At 61.6% G+C, this 12056-nt stretch overlaps 1 protein-coding gene across 2 annotated transcripts; it reads right to left on the reverse strand.

The window, feature by feature from the left end:
- Positions 1-406: 406 nt before the first annotated feature.
- SLC25A47 (solute carrier family 25 member 47) lies at positions 407-7080 on the reverse strand. 2 transcript variants are annotated; one of them, XM_082842643.1, is made up of 7 exons: positions 6846-7068; positions 6118-6257; positions 3968-4011; positions 3588-3659; positions 2693-2875; positions 1710-2040; positions 1013-1411 (listed from the first exon to the last, which is right to left on the reverse strand). In XM_082842643.1, exons 2-7 carry the CDS (start codon positions 6143-6145, stop codon positions 1131-1133), a joined length of 939 nt encoding a protein of 312 aa, XP_082698769.1. In that variant the 5' UTR covers positions 6146-6257; positions 6846-7068; the 3' UTR covers positions 1013-1130. The 2 variants fall into 2 exon arrangements, with proteins under 2 accessions (XP_082698768.1, XP_082698769.1); XM_082842642.1 differs by having other exon boundaries at positions 407-2040; positions 6846-7080.
- Positions 7081-12056: the final 4976 nt, after the last annotated feature.

Raw genomic sequence — 12056 nt, forward strand, 5'->3', positions numbered from 1 at the left:
AAGTCACGGTCAAGGCTAGTGTCTGAGCATCGAGGCAGGTGCTGTCGGGTTTTACCAGAGGGCTGCTGTGGTGGGCACCCGGAAGGTTCGTGTCGGACCGCCACCGGAAGCCACGAGATGCCAGAGAGAGGGCTGGGGCCTCAGAAGTGCAGGTGTGAGACCCCCATTCTCCCTGCTGGGTTGCCTTGGGTAGGCCGGTCCTCTCTGAGCCATTGTGATGACCTGTGTACGGACCCAGCGGTGTTGAGGACACACGGAGCCTCCCTCCTTCAGGCCCCATGGAAAGGCAGCTCACATCCTGGTGTCTGGAACTGGCTGGAGATCAGTTTCACTCAGAAAGGGGGTGGGTTTGGGATGGAGGTGGTGAGGAGAGCAGGCATCATGCTGAACGCTGCACGGCCCCCTGGGGCAGGTTCAGCGCACAGGCGTGGCCCTCGGCCCCAAAGGCCGAGGGAGCGGGGCCAGCCGGAGAGCTGGCGGGGCCTCGGCGTGCCGTCAGTGCAGTGGGAGCCCTGGTCACACAGGTGTGGAGGGCTTGGCCTCTGAGGACAAGCTGGAGATGGGGACCCAGTCACCAGCCCCACAGACCACGGAGCAACACCACCGAACTGCCCGAGAAACGTTTTATTGGCAACAGCTCGCCGCTGAGTCTCGGGCCCACAGGCGGAGTGAGGGGGGTGACCGGGCTCGGGCGACACCTCCCTGAGCATCCTGGTGTGGGGACCGAGCGCACCGGGTGCCAGGCGGCTGCACCCGGGTTCCAGCTGGTGGGGAGACCAGTTGGCTGCGTCTGAGGACCAGGAATGAAGAGCACGCTGCCCAGCAGAGAGAGCCGAGCGGGGAGAGAAGGATGGGGAGCCGAGGGGGCGGCGGGACGAGGTGGGAGGGGAGCCGGCACGAGCCACTGACCACACGCAAAGACGGCTGCAGGCGGCCGCATCCGCATCCCAGAGGCCCGCTTTTCCCTGGCTCCTGTGACCCTCAGGCCAGCCCTGGGCCCCTTGACCTCCTCGTGGTCAGCCGGGGGGATGGCCCCCTGGGGCCCAGACCCCGACACTCCCCTCCGCCCCCTCCAGCCCCTGCGGCCTCTGGAAGCTGCTGGCGGGTTGGCCCCGGGGGATGGGCGCCAGCTATGAGAGCAGGCCCTGCATGAGCCTCAGCACGGCCTCGTAGGTGACAAAGACCACCATGTTGACGGGGAAGGCGCGGCAGCAGTTGAGCGACAGCCCCTTGAAGAGCACCCTCGGCCCCTCCTCCCGAACGCTGGTCACCACGCAGTGCAGGAGGCCCCGGTAGCGGCGCTGGCCCTGCCCATCCGCCTGCAGGCGCGACTTGATCACGTCCATGGGGGTGGCCACGGCCCAGGCCAGCACCCCTGCACAGCCACCGGCCACCAGCACGCCCAAGACGTCTGCGGGGAGGGCCCCATGGGCACGTTGGTTGGAAGCCGCACTGGGGCTCCCGAGGAGCGCTGGTGGGCACCCAGGGCGGGGCCTGGCCATGAGGGAGCCCTGGGCTCTCGCCACCGACATGACCTGTCCAGGGCCACCCAGAGCAGGCCTGTCCTGACTCATGTTGAGGGCAATGAGCTTCCCACCTGGGAGGCACCGGGTGCCAGTGTGACCTCAGCCCGTCTCCTCCCCCCACGCCAACTCCCGCCAGGCTGAGCCTCACCACCAGCACCGCCCCAGGCCCTGGCCCCCGCTCACCTGGCCGGCTGCGGCCAGCGGGAGTCAGCTGCTCACAGAGGACGGCGTACGAGAGGAAGTAGGTGGCAAAGGAGTGACCGTCCCGGAAAAGCAGGGCCGAGCTGCCCTTGTAGAGGCCGCGCAGGCCCTCCTCCCGGGCCACCGAGGCCAAGCAGTGCAGCGGCCCGCGGTACTTGGGCCCTGGCGCCCGACCCACAGCGGGCGCAGGGCACGTGGGGGGCGCAGCCGAGGGCCCCGAGGCCGAGGGGCGCCGCTGCTGCGTCTGCATCTGCGTGTGTGTCTGCGTCTGCAGGCGGACCTTGGCCACCTCGGTGGGCGAGGTCAGGAACACCTGGAGCAGGGGCGGGGCCGACAGGGATGAGGATGCAGCGCTGCCCGCTGCCCGCACTCCCTGCCCCTGGCCTCCCTCCGCCCCTGTGGCCCGTGGTGACCGCCAGGGAGCCTGGGCCCCAGGAGGCTCCGGGCTGGCCCACGGGCCATGGTGGAGTGGGGTTCAAAGCCGGCTGCGCCCACCCAGCCGGAGCCAGCGCTTCCTTTAGCTACACATTCTCTGCTGGCAGAGTGGCCTGACACACAGTAGGTGTTGGGTAAATGTGACTCCAGTTCACGAAAGCGCTTAATCTCATCATTAATCTATGAATGACATATTAATGTATTATTTAATTAATGTAAGTATTTAGTGTAAGAATAATGTAACACTTAATGTAAGCATTGATAAAGTTAATAGATAACATAGAGGATAATTTTACTAATAACACTGGCTACATGTCGTGCTCGCTCATACCTGTCAGACCCCGTGCTGGGGGTTTCACGTGCGTGACCTCACCACGCCTCTCACAGATGAAGAGACAGAAGCTCAGAGAGGCTCCCTAGCCTGCCCTCAGTTACCGAGTCAGCTGTGTCCTCAGCCACAGTCCCCCAGGATCCATCCAGCCTCTCCCCACCCCTGCGGTCCCGGGACCCCGTCACCCCACCCCACTCACGCGGACGAGGCCGGAGGCGAATCCAGAGAGCGTGATGTCCGTCTTGGCAGGCTTGGCGTCGGCGCTGCCATAGCGGAACCGGCAGACGTGTGCAAGGCAGTGGCGATAGGTGCCGAAAGACACGGACGACACCAGGGACACGGTGCACACGGGCAGCGAGAGGCCCCTGTAGAAGCCCCACACCTGGCGGCAGGTGGAGGGGGCCCGAGGGCTCGAGTCAGGCCAGAGGCCCAGCTGGGGGGAGTGGCTGCCCGAGGGGGTCCTGAGCCCCTGCCCTGTCCTCCCTCAGGCAAGTCATGTAGACTGCCTCAGGCCTCAGTTTCCTTGGCTGTAAAATGGGGATTGTAACCCCCGACTCGTGAGGTTGTGCTGAGGGATTGAAGGGCGGGGGGCCAGGCCTGACCTAGGGCAGCTGTTTGATGACGATGACATTGAACTAGCAGCTTGCTCGTTGCTGTTTCTCTTTTGCTCACCCCTGGTCGGGACTGATTCCCAACTTCACTTTGGTAAGTGTCCCTGAGACCCTCCTCTGGACGGGGCTCCGAGCTGGACCCTGGGACCCCTGATGACTCCACCCAGCATTCTTTCAAGGGGTGCCCAGGCTGGAGGGGACAGAAATGCAAACAGGTTCCTCCCCAGACCTTCCAAGTCCCCAGATGTCCCCTCTAGACCCTCTTCTGGAGGCAGGACCTCATTCTGAGCACCTCCTGTGTGCCAGACACCCTGGCTCTTGTTCTCGGAGGAATCCAGGAGGTTGGTACAACTTTTCCCATTTGGAAGGTGAGAGAACTGAGGCTCAGAGAGGAGCTCAGTATTGCCAGGCTGGTTGGTGAGTGGCAGCCCTGGGGTCCGAGGCCCCAACATCCTGCTGCCGTGACCCTCTCCCCAGGCCTACCCGCTCTCGGCGATAAGTGTCCCGGATGCAGTGCCAGATGCCCGTGTACTTGGGCTCTGTCTGGATCCTGACCTGTGGGAGAAGTGGGCTTCAGGAAGGGGTGGCTCCAGGCCAGGGGCAAGGTTGGCAGGCCCTGGGGGAGGGGAAGAGCCAACACCTGATTGTCGCAGCCTTGCTGACTGTGGGCAGAGCAGGGACAGTGAGCCCCATCTAAGATGAGAAATTTGAGGCACAGGGGGAGAAAGGGGCACTACAGTCCCGAGGAGCATGGGGCGACTGGCTCTGAATAGCAGGCTAGAAAGGTCTTCTGGCCATGAACGGGGGCTTAAGCCCAGGCAGGGGCCTTGGGGTGGGTAGCAGGGACCTGGTGATGACCGCACCTTCACCGTGTCCAGGGGGTAGCCCACAGCAACACCGCAGACGCCTGGAAGGAAACCAGAGGAACCGGTGAGAGGAGCGGGAGCCTGAGCCGTCCCAGGGAGAGGCGGTGGGTGAACCCTGACGGTGCTCCTGCTGAGAAAGGCCACACCTGGCTCTTCTCTTCCACACCGTGTCTCATCAGTGAGGGAGCGTGACCCCCATTTTACAGATGAGGAAACTGAGGCTCAGAGAGGTGAACTGATGTCTGCCAGGCTGCTCGTGGTTTCTCCTTCCCGAGTCTTGGCCCACTGGAGCCTCATTCTGAAAGCCAGGGACACCCCTTGGCCTCCCCTCTGGCAGTGTGTTTTGGGAGACTTGGTCCAAAATTTGCTGGGCCCTGTCTCCAAGCCAGGCCGAGCTCGCCCTCAAGTCTCAGTCTGTGAAGGGTTTGTCTGCAAGCCAGGAGGCAGCTGCACCTCACAGCTCTGGGGGTGATGGCGGGGGGACACAGCCCAAGCAGAGGCTGGGGGCTGGGAAAGTCCGGGTCACCCCAGGCCTCTGTGAGGAACTGCCTGGAAGCACAAGTTTGCATGGGACAGAGTAGGACTCAAGGCTTCCTGGACCAGGGCCCTCTGCCTCCTGCAAAGAGGGCCAGGTGCCACCCGCCTATCTCTTTCTCCTGTCTTGACACCAGGGTCTCAACGTCCAAGCCCCCAGCACTGCCATGAGAAAGACAGAGAGCTAGTGGGCAGGTCCCTGGGATTTCATCCCTGGTTGGGGGGGGCAGTGAGGGCCATCTGAGGACAGTAAGGCATGTGGGGGCTGTGCCCTATTTACTGTGTATCCCAGGACTCGCTAAATACGCATGAATGAAAGAATAAACTGAATGAATGAGTGAAGGAACAAAGAGTGAAGCAAAAGACTGACTGACTGACTGACTTGGGTAGAATTACCCCTCCTTGACCCTTACATATACCTCACCAAACTTCTACTCATCCATCAAAGCCCTGCCGTAGCATCACCTCCTCTCAGGAGCCCTCCCTGACCCCTGTACTCTGGGCTGCCTCTGTGCCAGAAAACACGTTAGTCACAGCCCCTGTCATATGGCTTTGCTGCTGTCCCACCGCCTGCCGTCTCTGACTCCAGAACTAGAGTTCCTCAAGGAAAAGGCCCAGGTCTGATCCCCATGACCCGGAGCCAGGCACAGAGCAGGAGCCCTTGCCACCTAGGGCTTCCCTGGGCTCTGGAGAAAAGATGCAGGACTCGGGAGCCCTTCCTGCCATGTGATCTTGGGCAAGTCAAGTCCCTTCTCTGAGCCTCCTCCTTAGGGGGCTAAGGTCCAGCGAAGCAGCTGGCCTCAGGCCCGGCCCACAGCAGGACCTCAGGAAACCCAGTGATGAGGCCAGGGCCCTGGTCTTTCCTGGCTCGGCACCGCCCTCCCCTTCTGAAAACACCCCACACGGTTCCCAGAAGTATTGACGGGCAGCCGCTGCTGTTTCACAAGAGGAGCAAGGCCAAGGGTGCCTCGCCCAAAATAGCCTGTGTGTGTGTGATCGATGCTGGTAGGAGCCCGTTCCCCATGGGCCGGCTACCTCTGGATCGGGCGTTCACAATAGCCCTTTCCCCAAAAGTGAAAACGGTCCGGGGGTAAGCAAGGCCGGGATTGGCCCTGTGTGTGCACACAGCCAGCGGACGGGGGTGCTGGGCTCGGCTGGGACCCTCCCTTTCCGCGCCCACCCTTGCAGTCAGTGTGGCAGGCCCCAGGCCCCATCTGTCCTGACTGTCCACCCTCTCCTGGAGCCTCCCCTCCCCTCCCATGACTCCGCCATCCCACTCCATGCTTACAGCTCCCAGGCTCCCCCTGGCCATGCAGAGACCACCCTCTCCTCCCACCCAGCAGCCCCTCAGCCTCCCAGGCTGAGGCCCCCCAGGCCAGTGCAGACTCCCCCCCGCCGGCCCCCCAAAAGCTCCTCCTGGGCCCTGTGTCGCCTGCCCCGAGCCTCTGGGAAGACTGCTCTGTCCTCCCAGCACCTGTGGCCCACACCAGGTGCCGGCCACTTCCGGGGGGCTTCAAACCCCACTGCTGCCCGGGCAGAGCACCCCCTCCAGCCCCTCCTGCTGGCCCCAGGAGCAGCGTTCCCCCCCGAGACCCCTCTGTCTCCACTGTTACCTCCGATGGCTCCAGCAGCAAACTCCATGGACAGTGTGGCTGGTGGGGAAGGCCCTGCGGTCAGCGTGCCTGAGGGAGGTACGTTGCCACCACCAGGGTGGCCTCAACAGCTCCCCGCTGGCTCCTCTCAGACCTTATACCTGCGGTGGGGGGCGGAGCCTGCTGACCAGTGGCCCCGAAGGCAGAGGCCGTGCTGGGCAGCAGGCCGGTCAGTGCCCACCTGGACTCCCTCCCAACTACCCCAAAGGACCCTTGTTCCAGTGTGCTCAGAACCCAGGTGTCGGGAAGGCTTAAGCTCAGGAAGCAGGATCACCGTATGCACCGCCTGCAGGCCTGGCCCCAGGCCACGTCCAGACCGCTCCTGGGGAGGCTGTGATGCCCCCATCCCTCCCAGCCCAAGCTCAGACTTTATCCGTGTCCTGGGGCCTCCTCGACTCCCCTGGAATTGTTCCTGCCCAGGGAACCCTCAAAGCTCCGTCACTGATTCATTCAACAAACACTATCTGAGTTGAGGCTGCACCGAGGCAAATAAGACCCCAGCCCCGTCCCCAGGGAGCTCCAGTTAGCAGGGAGGGGGTTGGGGGCGACAGGCCACCGACGACTAAGCGTCCAGGAGGCAGGCCAGAGCCCTTCTGTGAGCAGCCCCAACAGAGGTCACGGGCAGCCCACCCTCTACCCCACGCCCTTCACACCACCCCGGGCCCACACTTCCCCTGCCGCTTCCATACCTCTCTCCCTGCGCCCAGGGCCCCAGCCAGGTCTGCCTCTGTTCTGAGTCCCCAGCGCCCAACACGGACCCAGCTCTGAGCAGGGCTCACTGAACAAAAGGACGGGGGCAGGGGCTGCTGATTTGGCCTCTAACCAAACCAGGGCACTCCTGGAGGGGACGCCGCTCCAATAAGAGGCCACTTCTGTCTGCTGGGCACTGGAAACCACTGTTGAGAATGGTGACGCACCCCCCGGCAGTTGCAGCCCGTTTAGTTAACCAAGCACTCCCTCACCAGCTCAGGGGTCCTCGTCACAGCCCCGGGAGGGAGGCAGGGCTGATGGTCTCGTTTTACAGATGGAGCCGCTGAGGCCCGGAAAAGGGACTCGTCCAGGGCCATGCAAGCAGCAGGGCCAGAGTGGATCGCTGGATACTTGCACAACCAGCCCCTCTCTGCTGCCGAGGGCCAGGCCCTGACGCCCGTGAGCCCTGCGCTCATGGCCATCGACCCACACGCCCCCACGTGACCCCACACAGCCCTTCGAGGTCACTGAGGCTCAGGGAGGCTGTGCACTTGCCCAGGGTCACCCCCGGTGGGGAGAGGTGTTGACAGGGCAGTGTCTGGGCAGCCCTGTCCAGGCGGCCCTGGGGCAGGGGCCATGTGTCCGCCCATTTCCTGTCCTCTGACAGAAGGATCTGCAGGCTGGCCTTGAACTGACTGGTGCTGACAGAGGGGGAGCCCTGCCTCCACCTGCCCAGCTGTTTGTGGAGCAAGGGGGGGGGGGGACACAGGTTGGCAGTGGCCGCTGCCACGACAGAGGACAAAGGGCAAAAGGCAGCCTTTCCAAGGCCAGTCCTGATACCCATCCTGGCCTTCAGAGAGGTTCAGGCTAGCATCTGGTTAGGAGCCAGGCTGTCTGCCTTCAAATCCCAGCTCTGAGACCTTGCGCAAGCCCTTGACCTCTCTGAGCCTCCGTTTCTGCACCCATGAAATGAGGACAGTGCCTGCCTCTCGTCTGTGAGCACTCAGGGCAAGCCCCGCGTGTGTCCCTGTGGGAGTGGCCAGCCAGACGCTAAGGCTGCATTAGTAGGAACATAGGTTCTAGAAGGAGGGAGGTGACGACAGGACAGTTCTGAGCAGGGCAAATCCATTTGGGACATGGGTTCAACTGCAGATGTTACACTTGAGGGGCCGGAACCTTGGATGATGAGGGAGCTTGAGGCGTGTTGTCTAACTGAAAGAACAGGGAACTGTCTACTCTCATGTTTCCTGCAGTGTCTAATGTAGTTAAGTGCCACCCAGCCCCAGGCACCTGAGCCAGAGCCCAGGAATTGCCCTGGCCACCCTTCCCCCTGCACCCCACATCCTGTGAGGCACCCAGTCCTGAGGTCAACCCTCTGAAGTTCACGTTGGGATCCACTCCCGCTACCCATGTGCACAGCCCCCAGCTTCATGGTCTCCGCCCCTGGACAACAGCCCACCCCACCCATGCCCCCCACCTGGGCAACACAGACTGCATGCCTGCTACATGCCACATTCTAGGCACTGGGCCACTGCGGTAAGCACAGGCAAAGGTCCTCTCCTGGCTCTTACGTTCCAGGGGAGGAGACAGAAAACCAACACAATAAATAACCGAAATAAAGAGTCTGCCAGAGGGCGATAAGTGCCAGTGAGAGTCAGAGTAGGGAGGGGACAGGGGGTGGTGGTAGGGGCGGGGACAGTGCTAGAAAGGGCACCCCAAGAGGTGGCATTTGAGACAGGCGTGTTTTCTTGGTCACTGCAGCCAGGTTTCACCTGCCCTTTGTCTCCTGAACAAACATGCCCAAACTTCAGCCTTCTCCACAGCAGAAACAGAAAACATGCCACCTCACCGTTCAGGCTGCTTTGTGCAGGTCTACGCGTTTCCCCAGCCAGCTGTGAGCTTCGGCAGGCAGGGTCGTACTGGATCCCTGAGCCCACAGCGCCCAGCCCAGGGTGAGCACCCTGGCGAGACTGGATGAGTAAATGCGTGAAAAAAATGAGTCAGTGAATGGAAGCGTGGATAGATGGAGAGATGGATGGATGGATAGACGGAAGCAGAGAAGGACTGATAGATGGAAGGACAGACAGAGCGATGGAAAGGTGGGGCATGGGTAGATAGATGAGGGATGGTTGGATGGATGGATAGTGGATGGACAGATGGATGAGCCCAGGCAGGGTCATGTGCTCACCCCGGCACAGGAGTTGGCAAAGAGGCCGCCTGGTGGCAGGGTGGGCAGGGGCTTTGGCTCAGGAGAACCCCACATGGTTTGGGGGAGACCCCAGCCTAGACTTGGCTCCTGGCTCCACCTCTCCCAGCTGTGTGAACTCGGACAGTGGTGTGACCTCTCTGAGTCTTGCATGGATGGCAGGAGACAGAGCCCATGGGCAGCTGCTGGGGCCACGCCTCCCAGTGGCAAGGGTTACTATCACTAGCAGCAAGGTCGGCTGTAGGCCTCCTCCACCAACGGCGGAGCCCCACCACGTGCGGCCCTACAAAGCCCGAGCGAGGAGTTCCGAGCCGCCCTCTAGGGGGAGACAGACATGGCACAGACAACCGCGGCCCCGCCGATGCAAAGGGCTCGGAGGAGCGAGACCCCCCTGGGCATGGCGGGGCTGTTTGCTGGCCGAGGCGCCATGGAGGAGCTTGACACATCCTAAAACGCGTTCTTACACTTCATAGCAAAAGGAATGACTGCAAGTTACTAACAAAAAGTCCAGACCAAAGAGATGCAGCCGGCACAGAAGTGAGAGCCCCACCACCCAGGCGCGGGTCCCGCCTCCCAGCACGACGCAGGCAGATACAAGTTCTTTTTTACCATCGTTTTGCGACTTGCTTCCTTTCCTTATCAATACATCTGGGACGCCTTGCCACCGTGGCACCTGGGGACTCACTTCCTTCTCTTGCATGAACACAGTGCCCGTGGGGTGGCCGCGCGGCCTGGGTGGACAGGAGGCTGAGCCAGGCTGCCCGGGCGTGGCCTTCACCCTGCGCTTCTCACTGTGTGATCAGCTGGGGCCTCAGTGTCTTTGTAAGAGAGCAGTTCTGTTGCTTCCCACCATATGGCTTTGAGAGAGCTGAAGCGTCAGCAGCCACGAGGCTCCTGGAGCCATGCCTTCAGCCAGGAGACGCTCTGAATATCACCCTTATGATTCAACTTGCTAGTGGTGTCCTTGGAGCTAGTGATGTCCTTTGGACTGTACTTGATACTCCGGTCTATTACAGAAAGTGCTCCAATAATCACGCTTTGGAGTCTTTGGCGTTTCAGTGGGCACGTTCTCAGAGAGGAGTTTGTTGGGTCAAGGATACCTGAACTATTTTTATCTGTCACGTACGTTGCCATTTTTGACAGGATTTAGAGGGGCGGGGGTGAGGGGGACAGTGGGATTTCCAGGCAATGAGTCCAGAATGGGCACTGGAGGACTGGCCTGGCTCCGGAGATTGGCATTTCCAGAAAATGGGGCTCCTTGGCAAGACTGGGCGAGGTCAGGAGGGCCCGGGTACTCTCCTGGCTCACTCTGTGACTCTCCGAGCCTCAGTTTCTTCATCTGTAAAATGGGACAGGAGAGAAGCCTGTACACTCTGGCTCGACCCCTGCCGTGCTCTGCCTGATGGCACCATGCCCAGCTGGGTGCTGCAGACCACACGGCCACGGGCAGGAGGCAAGCCTGCACCCACCTTTGGTGGGGGGGGGTATCTCTAGGGTGTGACTGGTTCGGGGGAAAGGGGGTGGAAGAGTCCCCACCTCAGTTCTCCCAGACACCCTAGCCCCCCTCTGATATCCTGAGGGGTTAGGGCCCTGGCTCCCAGGGCCTCGGTCGCAAAGCATATGACAGGGCGTCCCCTGCTGTCTCCCGTGCCCCCACCTCCACCCTGGCAACGGGGTGAACAGGAATGGCTGCCCCCAGCTCCCACTGCTCCCAGTGGGGGTGCCAGATGGTGCTGCCTTTACGTCTGAGCTCAGCTCAGAGCGCCAGGCCCCCTGGAGCCACCCCTGTGTTACAGATGAGGACACCGTGGGCCAGAGAGAAACAACCAGTGACAATTAGGGGAAGATCTGGAATTTGCGCCCCGCTGTGCCACCGGTGACACCGATGAACTGGACCCCATGACTCAGTTTCCCTATCTGCGAACAGGGACGACAGCTACCTAGGGCAGGGTTAATGCAGATAAGGACTTTTAAAATTCTTTTTTTCTTATTTTGTTGGCCTCACCACACAGCATGTGGCATCTTAGCTCCCCGACCAGGGGTCGAACCCACAGCCCCTGCAGTGGAAGCGCGGAGTCTTAACCACTGGACGGCCAGGGAAGTCCCAATGCCAGTAAGGACTTTGAAGGCTCCAGGCACCGGCTGTCAGACAGAGCAGAAGAGACCCTCGAAGGGCCCGCCAGCAGCCTCAGGCCCGGCTCCGCTGCTGGCTTGCTCCTGGGCCTGCAGTCAGGCTCCTCCAGTCCTGCCCTGCCTCCACCCACACGCCGGCCTTGTCTCCCCAGTTCCCCGGCACCCAGGCCATAGCCAAAACCCTCCGGTCACTTCTTGCAGCGTCTCCTGTTTCCAGTCCCCTGTGACCCCTTCACGACCTGCCCAGGAGGCATCTTCAACCCTGGGGTCCACTGGCTGGAAGGGCTGAGAGGACCATACCCCCTGGGCCTCAGGCTTCTCGCCTGGACAAGATGACCTCTGACACCACCCAGATCTAAGACCCAGGGGCGTGGATTGAGGAATGAGGCTCTGTCCCAAGCAGGGCCTGAGGCCCATCATATCTGATGATGTGGGGAGAGCAAGCTATTGACGTCTGTCAATCGTTCATTCATTCCAGCGCACACCTTCTTGTGCAGGCCTCACATTGGGTGCTGGGATGCAAAAATGACTCAGATGCTGCCCGGCAGCCCCGTCCTGGCTGGGGAGTGTATTCGTTATCTATTACTGCATGAGAAATTATCCCCGAATTCCTCAGAAGCTTATGATACCAAATGTTTATTATCTCGCCGTTTCTGAGGGTCAGGGATCCGGTAGCAGCTTAGTTTCCGGGCTCTGGCTCACGGTCTCTCGTGAGGCTGCAGTCAAGCTGTCAGCCAGGGCTGCGCCATCGGACGCCTGCCGGGGGCCGGAGGACCGTGTTCCAGGCTGACTCGCTCACACGGCTGTCGGCTGGGGGCCTCAGTTCCTGGCCAAATGGACCTGCTCCACAGGACCGCCTGAGCAGGCTCAA

The sequence above is a fragment of the Leucopleurus acutus genome (genome assembly GCF_964270905.1).
Source record: "Leucopleurus acutus genome assembly, chromosome: 1".
Classification (NCBI taxonomy): Eukaryota; Metazoa; Chordata; class Mammalia; order Artiodactyla; family Delphinidae; genus Leucopleurus; species Leucopleurus acutus.

What these genes read in the sequence shown, in the direction of transcription:
- SLC25A47 (XM_082842642.1), bottom strand. Translation starts at nt 6,145, where the DNA reads ATGGAGTTTGCTGCTGGAGCCATCGGAG. An exon ending in TGCTGCTGGAGCCATCGGAG is followed by an intron (nt 4,012 to 6,117) that starts GTAACAGTGGAG and finishes GTTTCCTTCCAG; the next exon opens with GCGTCTGCGGTGTTGCTGTG. An exon ending in TCGCCTCCGGCCTCGTCCGC is followed by an intron (nt 2,041 to 2,692) that starts GTGAGTGGGGTG and finishes CCCCTGCTCCAG; the next exon opens with GTGTTCCTGACCTCGCCCAC.